Source organism: Stegastes partitus, unplaced genomic scaffold (assembly GCF_000690725.1).
Source record: "Stegastes partitus isolate 25-593 unplaced genomic scaffold, Stegastes_partitus-1.0.2 Scaffold1536, whole genome shotgun sequence".
Classification (NCBI taxonomy): Eukaryota; Metazoa; Chordata; class Actinopteri; family Pomacentridae; genus Stegastes; species Stegastes partitus.
The window spans coordinates 146,535-168,396 of NW_007579267.1; the positions used below are offsets into that span (position 1 = coordinate 146,535).

Genomic DNA, 21,862 nt, shown 5'->3' on the forward strand with positions numbered 1-21,862 from the left:
ATATGTGATCCAAACCTTCAGCAAAACTGTTGCTTCCCATAGCAAGAGGGTTTGGAAACCAGTAGCATGTAGGTCGGTGGCAGAAGGGAAAAAGAAAGCTGGTAGCAGAGTCAAACCCAGAGTCTACATCCAGTGAGTCAAGCAAACAAAGTTAACCCCAACACCCAGCTCTGACCCACATCCAGAATCTAATGACGTCAAACGCCACTTTACATAACTGATGGGTTTACAGGTTACCAAGAACATTTTGATTGGATAAAAATCCTGTTCAGAGTGCAGACTGTGCCAACTGTTGTCTTCTCATGTCTATAAACTACAAAAAAACGAGGGAAAATACTGTTTTTTGGAGCATTTAAATTCATAACAGAATACTAAATCCAACTAATGCATTCTCTACCAAGCTATAAAATAAACCAGAGAATCCTTGGTATGTTGGGTTTTCATGTGTGTTCTTGTAGAGTCAAACTTTAGCTCAAAATTAGCCAAATGAAGCGTCATAATTATCAATACTGTAGCATCTTAGCCTGAATATTAGTCAAGTTAGGTTCCAGTTCTCAGGGTCTGGGTCAGGTGTCTAATATGTACATTTTCCAGGTAAAATCACATCCTCATTATTAAGACTTTTTCTATTCTTTTCTACTGGAAAGTGTGTTGCTGCAGCAGTTTTTTTTTTTATGTGCCGTATAAAAAAACTTGCCTGCACTGGCGCGATAGCACACATGCCGCAAGTTGAGCTTCCACCCAAAGTAATTACCTCGCTAATTGTATATATATACATTTAGCATGCAAAAGTTGTATCGGTCATTTAAGCTGTGCGGCAGATAAAGTGGAGCTGACAACATGTAATTTAAATTGATGACGATTAGTTTGAAAAAGGCCAAACATGGCTCACATACAGGCTAATGAATCATGATTACACAGAGTTTTTTTAAATAGTATTTTCCATCGCTAATGGAATATAATGTGTATTTTTCTCCTCTAAATATGCATATGTTAAGCCCAAGGTGGGACACATTCAGGTATTAGAGTATTTTAGTAAAAGAGGAAGCAACAAGAATGAAACGAGCAGCACCTGAACTTCAAACACAGAAAAAAACATGGAAAATGTGGAATAAAGTGTTTGTTTCATATAATAATCTGAACAATGTGGCTCTCACTCTTCATGCCACATAAATCTGCTGCAGTCTTTCATCTCTTTCTTCTTTCTTCTCTTTCTTCTCTTTTAGATTTCCATTTTGTTTTGAACTTCTCACCTTTTCCATCTCAGACATTTTTTTTTTTTCAATATTTCTGCTTTTTAAAAATTATTTCTGGTATTTCTGTTCATTTTTAGCCGCATATTAAAATTCCACCAAAAAAAAAAAGCCCAACACCAACAAAACATGTGGCTGGAAGGACTCGTTATTGCTTCCTGGAAAGGATTTGCTCTTATTAACTCATTACAGGACCTCGTTAAGCAGTGCTTTATTCGTACTAAACAGCTCGGCTCGACGGTGCCCTGAACTTTGCTGTTACGCCCCAGGACTTTAAAATATCGTCGAACATCTGCTGCTCCTTTGGGAGTCGGTCTGGACTTCGTTAGCTTCAGTAACATAACAATGGCTGTCAAACACACACAGACATGCAGACGTGGTGATTTACGCTACAGTTAATTGCCCGAGCCGTGTTTGTTTGAGTTTCCACACGAATGTGACACACTTCAGATTTTGTCTCGTGTTTCGATTTGATGACTCGGTCGGACCGCGATCACGCAGCCCGGAGGAGCGGCGGCAGATAAAGAGACGACTGGTAGTTTGTGTTTTCTGTGTGTGTAGATGATTTGCACAAATGTATGTGTCAGAGTTCTCGCATGCATTGTGAATACTTATAGCAGGATGACTGACAATAGAGGAAAAGGCTTCCATAAGTCCATAATGGAAAGACAAGGGAGGCGTTAGGAATCGTGGCAGCTCCGTGGCAGCCTCTGAATGAAACCACGCTCAGTGTGTCGGCATGTAATCGGTTTACCACGACGCACTCAGTATGGATCAAACATCTAAACACAAGAGCTGTATTCTCTTCATAGTTTCACAGTTTCTTTGACCTTTCTCCTGTTTTCGCTCCCATTTGTCTCAAATTTTCCATCCACACATCTCTTATCTCCGCTGTTTCCATCCTGACGTCCAAACTCATCCTTCACCTCCAGCTCCTTGTTTTGTTTTTAACGCCTTAAAATACAGTAACAGTCTGGCTCTGGATCAAACTGTCTACAGAAGTCCACCTAGCCTTAGTTATTGTTAGTTATAATTAGAACCAAAGCATGAATCCCATCACGTGGTTCATGGAGATCATGAGTTGGTTGTTTTTTAGATTTAGTCTGTTTCCATTATTGCATTTTTATTTATTTTTTTACAGTAACTTACACTTACTTACATTATTCTTAGTGTTTCCAATCATTTTTGGGGGCATATGTTGGAAATTCCCAACAAACACATGACTAGAAATAGTGACAGTGCACAATATAACACATGATAGCTTTATTACTATGTGTTAAATACATAATGAACATCTAAACGCTAATAGCCCTCTTTCCTTAAACTTCTTCTTGCTTTTCCTTCCATTCTTCTCTAATTTTCCATCCACTAATCCTCCGTCTTGCCATTTACTAGTCTTGAAACCAAAGCATTAATTAGAAAACATCTCACAAACGTAAGAATTAATCAACCTTTCTCAATGCCTTTGAGGCTACGCTACAACATCGTCAACAACGTTTTCGGTATGTTTCAGTCACAAGTATTTAAAGTTCGACCAAACATACGTGTTGTAGGCTTTGTTAGCAGGCGAGTCAAGTAATCTGGATGATTTTTTATTTTTTTTTTAAAGAAATTGAAGTTCCTCCACAAGGTTGCGTATTTGTATGTTTTTTTTTCCCCGCTAAAATAAAATGAAATGGCTTAGATGTAACTATACCTGTGTTTCCTGCAGCTCAAGCACACTGGCTCACCTATGATTTTGCTCTACACTATGAAAAGTTGTAATATTGGCCCTATATGTTTGAGCCAGAGCTGCAAGGTGGCTCGGTGGTTAGCACCGTCGCCTCGCAGCTAGAAGGTCGCTGGTTCGCGTCCCAGTGAGGACACCCGGGATCTTTCTGTGTGGAGTCTCCATGTTCTCCCCGTGCAGCGTGGGTTCTCTCCGGGTTCTTCCTCCCACAGTCCAGAAACATGTTGAGGTTAATTGGTGATTCTAAATTGTCCGTAGGTGTGAATGTGAGTGTGCTTGGTTATCTGTCTCTAAGTGTAGCCCTGTGATAGACTGGTTACCTGTCCAGGTGAACCTGCCTTCACCCCTAGTGAGGATTAAGGTGTAGAGATGATGGATGGATGTTTGAGCCAGATTCTGTGTAAAAGTGGTGGAGGTCCCAGGTTAGTTTAGTTGCTTGAGTCTGTTACTTATGAAAACCTATCATTCTCAATTTTGTTTTTGAGTTTTCATATGTACATCGTAGTTTCAACGCGGATACGCTCGGCAATGCCCAGCCTTTTTTTTGCTCATGTTGCATATTCCAGCATATATATATTTCTAAAAAAACAACAACATATGGACACGTTAACAAGAGAAATTACTCGACTTTTACTGGAGGCCGTCCTTAATGTAATGTGTAGCAGATGTTCTCCAGTTTAACTGATATTAGCAACATACAGTAGGTCTTATATGGAAACACAGCACAAAGCCTCTCCGTGTACGAGTTTCAAAACACACCACGGTTAAAGTATTTATAGCTTTTGCAGGGAGCACTGCCTGAAAGTGTGTTTTTTTTCCCCTGTCCGCTATGCTCTGTAGCAACACCAGTAAACATATTTATCTGTCCTCACCGCTGCATCTTCCTCCCGCTCTCACCTGTCCTCCCTCAGGTTGCGAGCTGTACGCCTTCTGCGGAGCGCTGTTCGGTATCTGCAGCATGATGACACTGATGGTGATTGCAGTGGACCGCTACGTGGTGATCACCAGGCCTCTCGCCTCCCTCGGGGTGATGTCTCACAAGAAAGCTCTCAGCATCGTGGCCGTGGCCTGGGTCTACTCCATGGGCTGGAGCCTGCCTCCCTTCTTTGGCTGGAGTGAGTACACGTAGGCATGCGGAGACCTGGAAGTTGAGTCTTTATTTATCAGTGTGATCCCTCGGAGGGATTTGGTTTGCCGAGCTCTGTCTTAGCACTTCTATCTCACCGTTCTCTACACGTAGAATTCCTGGTGGAACGTGCGCTGCTGTGTCAGTTAGATCTTGTGTTTCCTTTCTGTCAACATTAAATTACATTTCATGCAAAATCAGATATCAGGCTCGCTTCATGCTTTTCCCGTAGCTGACATTACAACAGCCCAACAATGTTTGACGAGGGTGTGGAGCCTCGTACGAGCTTGTGGTGTTTCCTTTCCTGCATGCGTTCCCAAATGGGATTCTATGTTGGTGTTAGCGAGTCAGCATCTGTTAGGTTAGTTTTCTGTTTCTTCCACAACACATAATTCATACTGAGCTGCGGCAACTCAGGAAGCACAACTCTTCATCCTTAAAGCCTCAAGCACTTCAGCTGCGAGATGCCCGTCCAGAAACGATGGGAGAACCGATAAGCACTGTCACAGGAATTAATCGTGCTATAGGGGCGGGAAATGCTTCATAATTTAGAGACTCATGCGTGCTGTCAAGTTGCAGGTTGTGACAATCAAAGGAAAGTACTGCTAACAACAGCAAACTACAACCACTAACCCAGAGGTACCACCAAGACTAGCACACCTACATCAGTCAAGCTGTATGCAGATGGTTTCCTTGCAGAAATTTTGCTACCATCATTTTCCAAAAAAATGCATGAATTAATCTGCCTTTTTTCTGTGAGTCATATCCAGCCATGGGACTTCTATGCCTGCATAATACACTGCATTCTTGCACACAAATAATTACAGCGTTGTGTTGAGTAATTATACTGCGGATTTTCCACTCACACATCTCTCATGAAAGGGTTTTTTTTTTTCAACTTCCATCCCCACTGAATAAACAGATTGAATCACCGTGTAGGAAGGTCAATCATTATTGCACATTTAGTCATACAGAAATACTCACAGGCGAATACGTTGGACACAGCTCGTGTTGGATTCCTGCATCCAGTCTCTCGCAGTGGCTGTTTTCCTCTTTTAAAAAAAATAAAAAACCCTCTTGGGGTTCGGTGGCCCCACTGACACAACAACTTAACACAACATGCAGGCTAATAAAAGTGACTGACGGCTTCCTTGTGCATCTGAAGAGAACGTGAGATGGTGTTTTTCAGAGCTGTATGTATGTTCGGCAGTCATTATGTGCATACGTGTGGTTGGCGGTATTCTAATGTGTAAGTGAACGCGCTGTAGTGTGTCATGTTGTTTTGTTTGTATGGAATGAACATTGCCGTCCTATATAGAATAAGTCTGCGGTGTGCATACCAAACGCCACAAGAGAGAGCTTCCTCTTATGGATGTTGACACTTGGGTCCCATTGTGATGTGTAAATGTGTGAAGCCCGAGCCTGACACGTGAAGCTACTCATTAAAGTCTACAACATGCATGTTTATACCATCAATAGGCGCTTCATAGCGGCGCTTGATCTACGATGGCAAAGCCAGTCAGCTAGTTTGATGATCCATACACAGAATTTAAAGGATAGCTGCAGCCTCCGAGTCTAACAAGTGAAGCCAACACAGAGGTGACTTCATTCTTTCTAACAGCCAGCAGGGGGCAACGCCACTGATTGAGAATAGAAGAAAATGACCCGACTTCTGCCTTGATTTGTTACCTAAGTAAACCCATCCTCAATGGGTTTATGGTCTCAATTGGTAGTTTCAAGACATTTAAAGTATAACATGATGTTTATTTTGTAAATTATCACCCATTTTAGATTAAAAAGCAGGGTGTGCTTTAGGGAGTGTAGAAGCCAATAATGTAAAAACGGCCGATAACGTAATAAATGTGCACTTTTTAAAATGTAATGGCCAATAACGTAATGAAAGTCCTGAACTGATAACATAATATCTTTTGGCCAATAATGTAATAAGTTATTACATTATTGGCCTGGTAAAAAAAAGTTCTTTGCAAATGTAATAACCAGTTAGCCGAAAGTTATTACGTTATCGGTTCAGGACTTTTTTTATCACATTGTTGGTCTATGACATTTTAAAAATGGCAAATTTATTACGTTATCGGCCGTTATTACGTTATTGGCTCCTACAGGGCGGGGCTACCTTGTAATTCACTGGTTTTTACTGTATCACTGTGTTCTCAAGTTCTTCAGTCAGATCACTACTTGCTTTATTTCCAAAGAGCCAGAATGGTGAAACTCAAAGCTTCACAATGGTCGTCCACTATTCAGGTGGTGTCGTCACGGTGGCTACATCCATCTTTTATATACAATCTACGTGTCCAACACTTTTGTGCTGAATAAAAATATATCAGCAACTTTTGGAGGCCAGGCCCTGAAATGTTTTATAGACATTGAAAGTTTTACTTTTTATTTCAGTCTTAGCCTTTTTGGTTATTGTTGGCAGCTTAGGATTCCCAAACTAGGCCCGGGCAATAAAATGGAAGTGATACGTACCGAGGACTAACACTTCATCAATAGGGGGTGATAGTTTCACTTACATGCACCAAATGCACCAAGTTTGCTCCCTCACTGGCTCATAAACAGCCTATCATATCCATTGATAATGGAGCTTTTTTGCTGTCTCTGTTGACCTCTGTGCAGGTCTTCTAAGGCATGCTAGTCTGGACGTGTCTCAAAATGAAGGTACAGCCAGCAGCCAGTTAGCTTAGCTTAGCATAAAGACTGAGGAAACAGTTGACCTGTCTCTGTCCAGGCTATAAAAAAAAAAATCACACTAGCTCTCTAAAGCTAACTAATTTAAATTTTATAGATTATTGCTGTCTGTCTAATAAGCACAACAATCAACATTTTAAAGGGATGGTTTTACTGTATGTGCAGGGTTGGTTTTTGCAGGATTCTGGTGACACTACTGTAAACCATGAAGCATCTTAATTTATCTGTTTCTGTACTACTTTGTTAAACACATACCTGTGATAGTGTCTTGAGCTTTAAAGGAGTCCGTAAGGAAAAAAAAAAAAAGTGTAAAGAATTGAAATGTAAGTAGTTCAAGGCTTTTCTGAAAAGCCAGGATGCTGCACAGGAATCATCAGACGTGACGGCGTGGGAAGCGACCACTTAAGGCTGTTTGTTCTCCCACAGGTGCCTACGTCCCGGAGGGCCTGATGACGTCTTGTTCCTGGGACTACATGACGTTCACCCCTTCCGTCCGCTCCTACACTATGCTGCTTTTCACCTTCGTCTTCTTCATCCCTCTCTCCATCATCATCGTCTGCTACTGCTGCATCTTCAGAGCCATACGACACACAACACGGTAGGCAAACGCACACACACATCGTTTTGCGGTTCGTCGCTCTCCTGCAGCCGTCCTCGGTCGTCCAACACCCTTGCAAATGATATAGACATGAGTGTCAGAGCGGCGTGTGTGTTGATGCAATGTCATGTTGATTAACAATGTGTCTGGGCTCCTCTATTGATTTCCACTAATGTTTCACTCAACCTGAATGCTGCTTGTTCAGCCATTGCTGACAATGTAGGTGAAGAGTACGATATATTAACACAGCTGTCAAAGATGGAATAACAAGCTTTCCAGTGGGGGGAAAGAAAACAACTTATCTTACAGTATAATTACTAATTATATTAAAAACAACAGCAGCTCTCATACCTGCGGTGTCTGTGCATGGCAGAGCGATAACAAAGATCAACTGTGAGGGGAACAACAGAGACTCAGCAAAGAGGTTCCATAAAATGAAGAGTGAATGGAAGATGGCCAAAATCGCACTCATCGTCATCCTGCTGTTTGTCATCTCCTGGGCCCCTTACTCCTGTGCAGCCCTCACTGCGTTTGCTGGGTAAGTGCATGTATATTTATGTGTGTGTACTATGTCAACAGCTGCTAAAAAAGACATTTTTGACACTCCAATGATGCCTAAAACTCTCCATTAGGACCAAAAACTGGCAAAGCGCCATATTTCATGTGAGTTCGTGTCATAAAAAAGCACTTCTGAGTTTAGTTTACGATTGAAGACGTAATTAAAGCCGCCCCAGCCAAAGGTCATTCATCCATCACCCCTTTTTTAAGCTGGGTGGGGCTGTAATGGCAGCTTTAGAACGTCTGGAAAATGGAAATTTTCTATAGGAGTAAACTCCAGGACTGGAGAATATCTGTAGAAAGCTTCAAAGCTCAACCTTGAAGCCTCTGGCTGCAGCGAGGAATTAATCTTGCATTTTTCAGCATTCTCTGGAGGCAATTTTGTGAGATTTGTAGTGAATGCATCAGTCCACCTAATTCACAAAAAACATCCTCTCGTGGTTTTTTTTTGGTCGTATCTAATCATGTAAATACGGTTGCCCTGGGTCTGAGCTATCCTGTCTGGGAAATAGAATTCTGTTTGTGCAGCTTGCAGCATTTAGAAGATAAAAATACATTAAAGCGACTGTCCTCTTCGAGCTTATATTATCCCCTGATCGCATGTCTGATTTAATGTAAAAAGGATCCCTCGTATTTACAAATCAACGGAGGATGTCACCTTAGCCCACTGTTCGGTCTCTGTTCTGTCTTTGTTTTGGGTTTGCATCCCAGACATTTGCTGTTTCGGCTCACTCTCACCACCATCACTGCGTTGTTTACGGCATCAGGTGGCTGTTTTTACTTTAAAAATGTGCAAAAAACCCACTTTATATGCTACCTGCTCAACACAAAACAGCAGAAAAGCACAGTGAGCTGCTACCTGTTGGACACAGTGGAGCCTCTGGAAACTGAAAACCAACATATTTTCCTCAGGAGCTGGTGGAGACCAAAAACGGAGCAAAAACAGAGCTCAGAGCGGACGTTTATTCAACACTGGCCTGTGCTGTGAAGCAGGATTTGAGGTTAGCGAGGTAACTTCAGGTTATGTTCCAGCCGACAGATCAACACGAATTAAAGACGCTGCGTACTGATCATTAAATTCTCTCGGATAATGGCCTCCCCATTTGTAGAAGATGGATGCTAAGAGGGTCTCCGAGAAGGCCTGAGAGAGCTGAGAGAGTTTGTAGAGCTGCGAGCAATTTCGAAATCACTTCCATCGTTCCGTAGGCGTTCGCATGCAGCGGCATAACCAGAAAACACAGACTGATTACCGCACTAAAGCCTTGGACTCGTTGACCTTATAAGATTTGCAGTAAGCCTACTTACTGGTTTGAATGATGTTTTAATATTTGTTCTTGACTTGCTCCCAGCACCGCCAGGGTTGCAGCTGAGAGAATAAGGCCAAAACTGTCTTATGTGCCATAACAATGAGGCTGAATGTGAGATTAGTGAATTCAACCTCCACATCACAATGGGAATATAGATTTTTTTTCGTCAGGCTACTTGGTTATTTATTTATTCTTTCAATAATTTGTCTTTTCTGTGAGTAGCATGTAAGGACTGCATCTGTAATTTCATTATACAAACTTGTGTCGCAAAAATGATAATTAAATTGCATCTTGCATAAGAAACCCACATCTACTCGTGCACAGCCGTAATTAGTCAGACTGTGCCCTTATATGAGGCAGTGCTGTTGATAAGCTTATTATCTTACATTCACAGTCTGCATGCTTCTCCTTGTTTCAGCTGCAGCATTTATTTGATATTTTTTCGAATCCTCGTGTTTGCTAAGGATTACAGTTTGTTCTTCTTGTGAGAAATATGTGCCTCTGTTGTTTTTGTTGGTTACAAGATAGTAAACACACTTGGTCGAGATCGTTGCTTCTTCCTGCACAAGAGAAATCGCCTTACAGGAGAACTGCAGGGTGAGGTCTGAAGCTCGGTGGACAGGATAATCCTAACGTAGCGTGAGGGAGTGCGTATGTGACTGGAGGTATCTGTCTGAAAAGAACTAAGATCGTTATTAGATCCTTGAAAAGAGAGGAAGGTGCATCCTGCAGCTGCCAGTCATCAGAAATACCTAAAGCAGGGAAGTAGAAGGTCACGGCATCTTCACTGCCGGGGACCTCGTGGCCTAAGAATGACCTCTTGAGCTAAAACATCGGGTTACACAGAGACACTACGGGTGTATGTATGCGTTCTTGCAAAACAACTTGCTATCAGGTTACATCGAGGCAATAAATTTCCACGACAGGTTGACGTACTGAGTTGATAACGAGCTTCGAGGGACCACTTAGTGAAACCAGATAACTAGAAGATATCCTGGATGTGTTGAACCTGAGTGGCAGCACAGGTCCAGAAACATGTCAGATAAATAAATGATAATGCTGCTGTTGGATGTGTAATTAGTCCATTAAAAGTAAAATATCAGCATTTCTTATTCACCTGCCTACGGAAGTCGAGAGCGGTCATGGCCTCACATTTTTTTAAACGGCATTTTCTCGAGATAACGAGATAATTATCCCGTTGACAGTTTCGGCTGTCACTTCAGCCTTCATCAGAAGTTGTCGGACTTCCTGGTGTGAGACAGCTGACCGGGAACTCCGACATGACGTGTCATGAGAACAGCTGACCGGGCACGACAACTTACAATGAAGCGCTCGTGTCCGATCTGGTCTGTCCTCCGGCCCCCCACTGGTGACTGAGGATGGAATCCCAGGTGTGTGGGACCTCCCACACACCTGGGATTCCATCCTGGACCAGGCACAAGCGGGCAAACACAAACACCAATTATCTCGTTATCTCGAGAAAACGGCGAAGAAAGAACAGTAGCGGAAAACGACCGGTCTCGGCTTCCCTACCTGCCAATGAATAGCAGGTACATGTTTTTTTATTCTAGAATCAGCGTCTTTGTTAATCTGAACGATTCACAGACCTTTCATTCATTCTGATTAAGCCTATTGGCAGCTTGGGGATCATTAAAATATGATTTCATTTGCATCCATCGTCACATTATTGTCGGTTTGCTGGTTAATTATAAGTGAAACAACCCAAATGTGCAAAACTAGCATTTTACGACACGGCGGTGTTCCATCCTTTATCCAAAAGCGAGCGCCGCTGTCAGGATATCAGACGATGCTAATTGTAAACTAATGGGCTGTAATTTACGGAGAGAGAGAAGACGTTTGATTTGACAGGATGAACAAAAAGAAACTGCAGACGGAATTCGTAATGACTTTATTGCTCGCTAGACCTTCTGCCGCAGCATAAATCAGCGCTGAGGATGTTTCCCATAAATGTCAAGTGCTTGTTTTGTACGATCTTTAAACAAGAACGTGAATCCAGCGTTCAGTACGAGTGCGATCTTGTGTCCCACTCGTGTGTCTCTCCGGTAATCCTGCATTATGGATTACCCGCACCGATGCCCTCGTCACGTTAATGTGTTTTTATTCTATCTGTATCTCATCTGTCTGTTTTTTTTTTGCAGGTACGCTGACTTGTTGACTCCTTACATGAACTCTGTTCCTGCTGTGATCGCCAAAGCGTCTGCCATCCACAACCCCATCATCTACGCCATCACACATCCCAAATACAGGTAGGACGTACATGCAAGAACTCATTAGCAGCAGCTTAAACAAATGGTGTTTGTTCTTGCTTTCACAGAACACTATAGCAATGCCAAAGCAGGTGTTATAGAAGGAGTCATATGTAATAATTCAGAGTGTTGTTGTCTATTATCTACTATTGTTGTCACAGTAGGGGAGGTTTGGGAGCCAAGTATAACGGTGACAGTGAAAAAAAAATCATTTCACAGTTTGAGAAAAGTTGAAGTTCCCCAGGAAAGTTCCCTGAGTTGTTCCTTTACTTTCTCCCGAGGCTCCAACCAGTGTCGCTGCCTCCGTGGAGATGGCAGTTATCTCCCCGAGCAAATATTGAATTCTATTTTGGTCTGAGAGTGAGTCAAATTTGCACTTTCTATATTTGTGGGCAGAACTTATTTTGAACGGGTTGCCAGGTTGTTCCAACCCTAAATTATTCATACCATCCTGGTTTATACTTGTTTTCTTTTTTACCAATAGTTTTCTCCTGGCTGGATGTTGACATAAGCAAGTGACAAAAGATGTAAGACGCAGATGTTAATGATGGTATTTATACCATATGTAAAATTATTCCTGTCTTTCTAAATGTTTACTGGTAAAACATTTATTTATAATTGCCAACAAGCTTCCTGAATGTCTCCACTGGGGTTTTGATGCACTCCTCTTCCTCCAAAACGTTGGTACTGTTTCCTGTCAACCATTTCTTCACCACTTTGGCTCCATTTTTTTAGATCTTTGTCTTGCTGGAGGGTCCAATGCTGCCCAAAGCCAAGTTTCCCAGCAGCCTGCCTGATGTTAGGTCTTAAACTCTTTTGTCATGATGCTGTTTGCTTTGACAAGGTTGCTGAAAAACATCACACTTGACCGCAGGGATGGTGTTCCTCAGGTTGTCCACGTGTCCCAGCTTTTTTCATCTCATCTGACCACAGAACTGATTACCAAAAGCTTTCATCATTGTCCAGGCGGGCTTTTGCGAAGGGCTCGGTTAGCATTTATGTGCTTGTCTTGAAGAATTGGAGTCCTCCTTGGTCAGTGTTCATGAAAACCGGCCTTGTTCAGCGTCTGCTCGAGTGTCCGCCTTGAGATGTTGGTACCAGAATTGCTCAGATTCATCACGATGGCGGTGATCCATGGAGGCTTTCTGTCTCTTAACCACCACCGCATTAACATTCTTGCCAGCGCACGGATCATTTTGTCTTCCTGTTCCTCCGTTTGGAACTCCTTGTGCTTTTCTATTATGCTTTGCATTGTAGCTACGTGCACTTCAAAACACTTATATATAGCTTATTGAGCCTTTCCCCGCCTGGTGAGCAGCCACAATGGCGAGCTTCCTCTCGGTGAGGGACCCTAATAGCAGCTCAGTAAGCTCTTTGGTTTCAGCCGTGATTTGCACTTTACCAGTAACTGACAAGAGCATCAGTTTGTAGCGGGCTGCAATGCTCGGTAGAAATCAGGGCCAATTACAATGGTGTAGAAGTTGGATTTTCTTAAAGAAATCCAACAATTTTAAAGGGTATAAATAAGTCTGGACTTAGCAAGTAGATGTCTCACCATCGTTTCTTTCTTGTTTATGCCATTTTCAGTTAAAGAAGAAAATCATATTGGTGAAATAAGAAGTCACTGGAAATGAAAATTTGGCCTTAACTGTATATTGGATTAAAGTCCTTTTCAGTTTGTGGTCATTTTACAACTGCTAAATAATCTTTTTTCCCAATCTTTTTTATAAAGTTGCTCAGCAGTCGATGTACTTTTCTTTGACTCTCGGCTGCACCGAGGCTGTTCAGATGAATGTGTCGGTTAATGACCGTCCTGCTGCACATGCATACGCCACACGTTTTGATTTATACTTCAGCGGCTGATTTCACCCATTTATAGCATCACCACTCCACCGTTCAGGCCTGTTTTTCATGATCAGGTTGTATTATGCTTTAATTCTTTTCCCCCCCTGTAACAACATATACGTATATTCTTCCATTCACTGCGTTAGTGTCGGGTGAAGGAGGGAATAATTGCAATTTTCCTGCTTGTTTCATTCAACGTGGAGAAGCCACCCACGGTGAGCGGAGGCTTCCCGGCACATGTCCAAACAGATACTCGAACAACACGAGGAAAATGAGCTTTATCAGTCATTTATTAAACAAAAAACATGAGTAGATGCATTATTGTTTTATGGGTATCAGAAGCTAGTGAGCAGACATATCTTCTTGTAGATGTTTTGCATCAGTGCTTTCTGTCATTTTACAAGATTCTTAGAGGTTTTCTTAAACGCACCACCCATTTCTAATCACCCCACAACACTTCAATTGAGATTCAGATCTGTGCTTTGACCGGGCCACTCCATAACCCTTCCTAATTGGTAACCTTCAGTAACTCCGTAATTCCTCGGTGGATTTTGCGAGTGTGCTTCGGATTATTTTCCTGCTGAAAAATTCCAGTTCAGAGTCAACTTTCAGACGGATGATCACATTATCTCGAAGCGCTCTTTCATACGATGCAGACTTCAGCAGTGACCCCGAGGCAGCGGAGCAACCTCCAACCATATCATGTGTAGTAATGCAGTGGAAACGCCATCATGCTTCCAAGCTGGTGCGAGCTTCTCCTGCTCCAAACATGTCAGCTCCTACAGATTTGTCCGTCCACAGCGCATTGTTCTGTACGTTCGTCTAATGTTCTTTTTGGATAGCGATGGCTTTTTTTCCTGGCACGCCTCCCATGCAGATCAAATTTGTGCGATCTCTTTGACACCAACAGCTGCGAGTTACCTTCAGACCCTGTAATACGATGTTTGGAGACTCTTTTTTTCCCCTCCACATCAGACAGTCTGCTCTTGGGCTGAATTCACAGGAACAACCAGTCTTAGACAAACTGACAGCTGTTTGAAATTTACTTCACTTCTACACGGTTTTTCTTACACTGGAGTGATTTCTCTCAGGTGCTTTATCTTTTTTAAATCCACAACCTTTTTACCGAAAGCCTCGGAAAGCTCTTTAGATCTCGGCGTGATGACGCCACACGGTTCAACAGCAAAACAGAACCCCAGACCGTACAGATGTCAGAGTTTTAAATAAGACAGACTCCACCTGAGACTACCGAAGGATTTTATAAACACTCATCTGGAGGTTTGGGTTCTTATTTTGTGAATGTGGAGGTGTCATAAAAGTATTTTTCCATGTGATTGATCTTTTATTTTTGTATTTTAATAATGAAAATGACAACAACATTTAAATTTTGTGGACTAATTCTTATTCAGCTCAGCTCTCTGCAGCGTCTAAAACTTGCTGACAGCTCTTGCTTTGTTTTTGTTGACAAATTATTTAAGCCTCAATTCAGCACGAAAATCTTTCTATTAAGTGAAAAGAACAATGGCTCTGTTAGTGTANTACTGTCAGTGGAATATATAGGCATCAAAATTTTACATTAACTTACCAAAAGTACAGATACTTATCATGAGGAATAGCCGATTTCAAGGATTCAAGGAACTTTATTTGTAATGTCAGTTCACATTCACATGTTTGTGGTACGAAATTTGTACTCAGGTCCTGTTTTTGTTTTTTGTTTTTAAAGAAAAATCCTAACAAATAATAAGTACAATTAAACAATAGCAAAATGTAAGTAAAATCTAACTTTAATTTGTTAATACATGTATCGTTGTTAAAGAATTACTGGATTAGAATTATTGATTCATTAATAAATTCATTTTAATATCAGAGGTGGTGAAAATGGAACTAATTATAAGAACTTTGTCCCCCAGGAACACTAAAGTCACGTTAGCTTGCCTCATTTTAACCCTCTGAACCCCAAGATTAACCGGCAAAAAAAATGTTATCATTTAAAAAAAAAATAATTGCCAAAATTTCATCATTTGCCATCACCAGAAATTATAACAACTGAACGAATAATTCAATTTTTTGACTTTTCTTGAACTGCTCCTCTGTGATGTGACGGCAAAACTTCACCAAACCTGAACTTTAAATCGTGACATTTTATTGAAATGACTTTATTCTGTTTATCTCATTTAAAAATTTGCTAAAAAAATTAAAATAAAAAAGTTTGCACCAGATTCTGTAAAAAATGAAAATAAGCCATAAGTGACTCAGCTGCAACCAAGATTCATGTGAAAAAAAAACCCCTGAAAATCAACATTTGTTTGTTCATTTTCTATGATTAATGCCATTGTAGCAGTGCTATAATGCAAAATAAGACATTTCTGAGTTCTCTTTGCTTCTGGTCATGATGTTTCCTTAGACGTTCAAGACTTTATGTTGCAGTGAGTTAAAAGGTGACAGGAGCAAAAATGCCCAGAAACCTGTTGGGGCAAAGTAAGGGTTAACCTACCATAGAATAAAACATCACAATTTAGCAGCTGATTACATTTTTCAGTGATTAATCTGAATCAGCGAAGTACAATCATGACTTGGTAATCTGACCCTTAACAATCCTAAACCTTGCTATCCAACAGTTTTTTAGGAAAAACGAACGAAACCCATTAAAAACAGCCTTAACATAACGACAGCCTTGGATTCTGACTCCGACATGACGTTTTATGTCACCAATCAGGATGACGGCGTATTATCTGACTGAACAATCCCACAGCCTTGCTATCCGACATAAAAGAAGGTTTTACATTCAGTGTCGGATCATCGAGTCACGGCTGTAACTAGAAACTAAAATTATTGCATAAAGTCGTAGAACAGTGGAATAAGAGCTGCAATATTTGCCTCTGAATTGAGATAACAATAGTAGTGAATTATTATTCTAAATCTAAAAATACTGACAATAAAATAGCAAAAGAGTGAAAATACTGAAGTGAAGTAGAACTGCCTCCAAAGCATTTCAGAAAATGTTCAGAAAACTATAAATCTAGTCACTAGATTCTAGCTGAATCTGTGAACCAGCTGGCTGACGGGACTTTTCTTTGTTTTCTTCCTCATATTTTTTTAGAATAACTATAAACATCTAGTGTTTTCAGAATCCCTGTGCACTCTGCTGCATCCTCATTAAAAGTGGACATTAGTCAAACTCTGCTCGGCATCCAGATGTTCGTTAATAAAATCGATTTGATTATGAATCCAAACGCTTCCCTCCCTCAGGTCAGCGATCAGCAAGTACATTCCCTACCTCGGGGTGCTGCTGTGCATCACCGGCAGAGACCGCTTCAGCAGCAGCAGCTTCCAGTCGACCCGCCGATCGACCCTCACCAGCCAGTCGGAGTGCAAAGGCCACAGCAAGCCCCGCAACTCCTCGCAGTCCGAGAGCGAATCAGTGAGTGTCCCTCATGTCTAGTCTGGTATGTGTCTGTCTTACGCTCCGTTCGACAAACACCTCTGGATTACCGAGTTGTTGATTTCCGCCTGGCGTGTCGGGGGGTTTGTCTCAGGCCCACTTCTCGGACACGGAGGAGGACTGCTCGTCCCAAACGCCCGTCAGCCGTCAGGTGTCCGGCGACGCCAAACAGGTGCGCCACAGCAGCCAGAGGTCAAAGGTCAGAGGTCACGTCGCGGGAGAGTTCGAGCGAGCCGCCGCCCACAACTCCACCGACCCGGCCGTGTGCCACCTTTCTCATATCACTGTGAGTACAAAGATCAGATGTTTCCCAGCGTACTGTTAATTACATACTTTAATATGTACTCATGCTTTAACCCTCTGAACCCCAAAACACACCAGGAGGTCTGAAAGTCATGTGACTAATAAAAACACGTAGAATTGTTGGATTTTCAACTTAAGTTAATCGTCTTTGAAAAGCTGTAATGAAAACGATCCAAATTTAGGCTTAAAATTGTGAGATTTAATCAAAGTCGCCATATTGTGCATGCTCCATTTAAAAACAAACCATTTGTTTTAGCCAGATTCTGTAAAAAACAAAAAATTCTGGGCTCCTCGGCGCAACTACGAAGCCATGACTGACTCTGCTGTGACCAACAGGCAAATTACAAAAATTCTGTGAGTTTTCATTTGAACTGCAGCATGAAACAAATCAGAGAAATGAAGCTTTATCGCTAAAATGAAATGAAATGAAAAATACTTTATTTATCCCAGAAGGGAAATTCAATTGTCTCTATTGGCTGAGAGGGGGGAGGGCCCGCATGCTATTGGTCGGCTGCAGCTAAAGCGGCCTGACTTTTAGCAGGGGCTTCTGGGAAATTAATACATGAAAATAAAATAAAATAAATGCAGCATGGCTCAGAAGTGGTGTACAGAGCAGCAACCTGTTGGAAGATGCATTCAGCATGGTGAAACAGACACTCACGTTTTCTTTTTTACCGGTTAGACACAGTATGACACTATCACTGCGTCATACTGCACAAAAGACATTTCTGAGTTCCCTCTACGTCCGGCCACAGTCGTGCTGCTTCTAAAGAGGTGCAGGACTTTATGTTGCAGTGAAAAGCGAGGCCTCGCTGAGTAAAAATGTGACAACGCTTTGGGGTTCGGAGGGTTAAACACTTGAACTGTGCAATTTGAAAGTCACCCAGTTCTAACTTCATTACTCTAACTGTCAGATAGGTGTTGTCAGACTACAATGAAAGTTCAATTGCAGTAGTTTTATGGTGTTTCTGACGGGGTTTTTTTTGCTGGTTGTGTCATAGCTGATCTAAATCCTCCTCCTTTAAATCCGAGACGTGAGCTCATGTTGTTTTGGAGTCCTGTTAAAGCCAACAGACGTCATGTTTATGTTTGGTACGTCGAGGCATGCGGCTGTATGAGGTCACGCTGGTCAGAGCCCCCGTTAAAATCCTCGCAGTTATGAGCAGGATTCCTTAGCGTGTAATTCAATGAGGTTTTTGCTTGCCGCGGCCTCCCTGTAAATATCTCCGGCTCGGCTTTGTGATTCCGGCGTTCCAGCATCACATCCAGAGTCCGGTTACCGCTCTGAAAGCTGTTTGCATTTTAAGTCACAGAAGTTAAGGTTCCATAAAGAACAAGTGACTGCTAAAGATGAGATGAGCCTTCTGTTGGTGGAATAATTAACATATTTAGAAGTGAAACTAAACATTCAAACCAACATAAAAACAGTATTTTCAGTCAGAAAGCTGGATGCACGGCTGCAAAAAGTTCAGAGTTCGACAGACTAGTCTCTAATGGACACTTAATGGACTGCGAAGTCGCCGAGATCAAGCCAAAGGCAGCAAACCGTCCAGAAGTCTTCACCTCTGTGGATTCGCTCACACCTTGACAGGCCTGGAGGTCACAGGTGGGTTAGTTCACCTGGTTATTACATCACTGGAGTGGCTCAGGTCAGGGTGGGAGTAAACCGCAGCAAGAAACGCACAAAAAACACTCAGTTATTCATCAATCTACTGTTATTAGCTGGTTTGGACTGCGTGTAGTTTCTGCTATTATAGATAAAATGCACAATCGAACATTCACACCAGCTAGTTGTGGCGTTTCCATGTGAACAAGTTGACAGACTGTCTCGAAATGCGGCTTTTTTTCCCCTTAATATTCAAATAATATCGCAGTGAGCTCAACATTCATGTCTGATTGATGCTTTCACCGATTAAAACGACAAAAAAACGCTGGTTACTTATCACGGTATCACTGATTAATGCTAATTCTGCAACTAACACGGTGACAGACGAGTTAAACACAGACTTTTACATATTTAATCACCATTTATCTCAATAAAAGCCTCAGATTTGACTTTGTAATAATAGAAACTCAACATCGCTGGACTAAAACTCGATCCCTAATCTTACAGGAGTTCACTGACCTTTCTGACGTGGAGAACACAGCGTCGCTTCATGCCGTGCTCAAAGTCTTTTTCGCATCAGATGTTCGTTCACGCTTCGTAATCCGCGTCCAATTCAGCAGCCGGGTGACGTGAACGATAACCTTTGTTTTCTCTCCCGTTAGCGGTTCGATACGCTAAACTGTGGCTCTGCTGAAAACACGATTGATCACATGTGCGGTGATGAGTTTGCCCCATTTTCTGCAACGAGCATCAAAGTTCTAGATGTAAGATGAAGGCCTTTAGAGGAATAATACAACAGTTCAGCGCACTGAAACAAGTAGAAACAGGCTGCTACACGTACAGTAGGTTTAAAGAGGTTTAAGAAGCGCTTTAAAAAGGCTGCAGCACTTCTAATGTTTGTGCCATTTGAACATATTTGCATATGAAGGGACGGTGAACAAAGCAGCGCTTTATAATGCAGTAAACAGAAATTGATTTTATTCATCAGCTGCTCTTTTGCCCAGCGCCTCCTCAGGAGACGCCGCTCTGGCTGCAGGGCCTCGTCTTGACCTTGTCTGCCTCCTCTCGAGCTCGGTTGTTGACGCCGAGCGAGCGGATCGTCTTCGCCTCGGCTGACTCGGCGGACTCGCCCACAGCAACAACACCTGTCATTATCTCCGGTCCGGCTCCGCTGCCGGGCCGCGGTTAGCCGCTTGAAAGTGGAGCAGTTGTTGAGGGAGCGTTTCCCAGGGTCGCGGTGTGAGCAGCACTGTTTTACCTTTTCTTGCGGCCAGCGGGAGCCTCAGGCCTGACCTCTGACAGCAGGACGGTTGATGATTTCCCTCCAGACTTGGCAGGTTCACAGCATACAGAGTAGTCATTAAGTATTTTACTATTATTATTATTATTGTTTAACCGTGACCCTGAAGTAAAATGAAGAAACCAGTTGATAGAAAGCATTTAACAATTTATTCCTCAATAACGAACTCAGCTGAGCTTAAAGACTGGGAACACCTGGCACGGTTCTGCTCAAATACAGCAAAATCAGCTTATTACCGCCTCCAAAGTTCACTAATTAACACATTTTACTTGTGAAATATGCGCCGGGCTAAGCTGACCAGCTGCCGACTGGAGCTTTGTAATGTGTTAACCGTTTCATGCAGCTCCCAGCAAGAAAGGAAATAAACTTATTTCCAAAAATTCCTCTCCTAGTGTGGTTCGTATATGTAGTTGTAGGTGTTCCACTTGCCGGTAATATTTTAATAACAAACCGGAGACGACACAAGAAAAAGCAAATAATTAAACACTTATTTACTTCCTCCCACAAATCCAGAAACATGTTGAGGTTAATTGGTGATTGTAAATTGTCCGTAGGTGTGAATGTGAGTGTGCTTGGTTGTCTGTCTCTAAGTGTAGCCCTGTGATAGACTGGTTACCTGAACCTGCCTTCACCCTGAGTCAGCTGGGATACGCTCCAGCCCCCCTAGTGAGGGTTAAGGTGTAGAGATGATGGATGGAAAGTCCTTGAGTTATTCATTAATGATTCATTAATTACCAGGTCGTCACTTCTTCCTCAGACAGTTTTGTCTACTGCGTTGTAAAGCGTCCATAAAGCACACTTCTTGTTCCGTTCACGTCCCAAACCGCCGAGCTGTCGGGCCTCTGGAGAGCGGCGGGTCAATGTGGGACATCCGAAAATATGGAGCATTTCCGTCTCCCCGTAATCATCTTAGTGGACAGACAAAACACGAGTAACCCACATGTATGCACACATGCGAGCAGGCGCGCTGCCAGGCAGGTCAGGTTCACTGAAGACTCCATTACAGAGAGTTCAAACACTAATCCAGTAATCTGGGACTTTACGACTTAATCCACAGCTTGCATGATGTGACCTGTGCCGCACTTGTTGGCAGGAGGAAGACGGCGGATTCTGTAGGAGCCTCTGACCTCCATCTGCTTCCATCGCTGCATATCAGATGATGTACAGTCATTCTATCTATAACATATACCAATGTGTGTCCCTTAAACGGTGCCGTTTTCAATCGGCAGCATAAAATGCCAGGAAATGTACTTTAACCTCTTTATTTTGAGCTTTTTGCCGTTTTTAGTTGTTTAAACTCTTTTCATTTCAATCACTGATATTATTTTTGTACTTCTAGGGTCCCGTGAAGTGCTTATAATAAAGGAATAGTTTGATATTTTCTCCGAGGAGAAGCTCAACATTACTCTTGCTGTAAATCTGTTTAGTAAATATGAATCTACAACCTGCAGTCGCTTGGCTTAGCTGAACACCCAGGCTGGAAACAAGTGAAAACACCCAACGTGGTTCTGTCCAAATATAGCAAAATCCGTTCATTAGCACCTCCAAAGTTCACTAATTAACACATTTCACTTGTAAAACATCTCGTGCCGGGGTAAGCTGACCAGAGTTGTAATTTATGAACTGTTTCATGTGGATCCCTGAAAGAAAGTCAGAGAAACTCCATTCCTATTGCTGTTAGCTACATGGCTGTTAAGTGGGACAAAGCCTCCTGATGGACTGGTTCACTGAACGCTGGTGAAACTTTTTCCACCTTCCTCCAAAACAAACCAACAATCAGACAATCAACTCTTTCAAAGAACATGAAGGCAAATCAAGACAG

At 42.2% G+C, this 21,862-nt stretch overlaps 1 protein-coding gene across 1 annotated transcript in view; it reads left to right on the plus strand.

Annotated features, from left to right (window-relative positions):
• The window catches only part of LOC103371172 (melanopsin-A-like), a 40,555-nt gene that overhangs the window by 9,576 nt on the left and 9,117 nt on the right, over positions 1 to 21,862 (plus strand). Inside the window, exons 4-9 of the mRNA XM_008300408.1 lie at positions 3,894 to 4,097; positions 7,241 to 7,412; positions 7,786 to 7,950; positions 11,437 to 11,544; positions 16,639 to 16,810; positions 16,926 to 17,117. Coding sequence (XP_008298630.1) covers positions 3,894 to 4,097; positions 7,241 to 7,412; positions 7,786 to 7,950; positions 11,437 to 11,544; positions 16,639 to 16,810; positions 16,926 to 17,117 — 1,013 coding nt within the window. The remainder of the gene's footprint in view (positions 1 to 3,893; positions 4,098 to 7,240; positions 7,413 to 7,785; positions 7,951 to 11,436; positions 11,545 to 16,638; positions 16,811 to 16,925; positions 17,118 to 21,862) is intronic.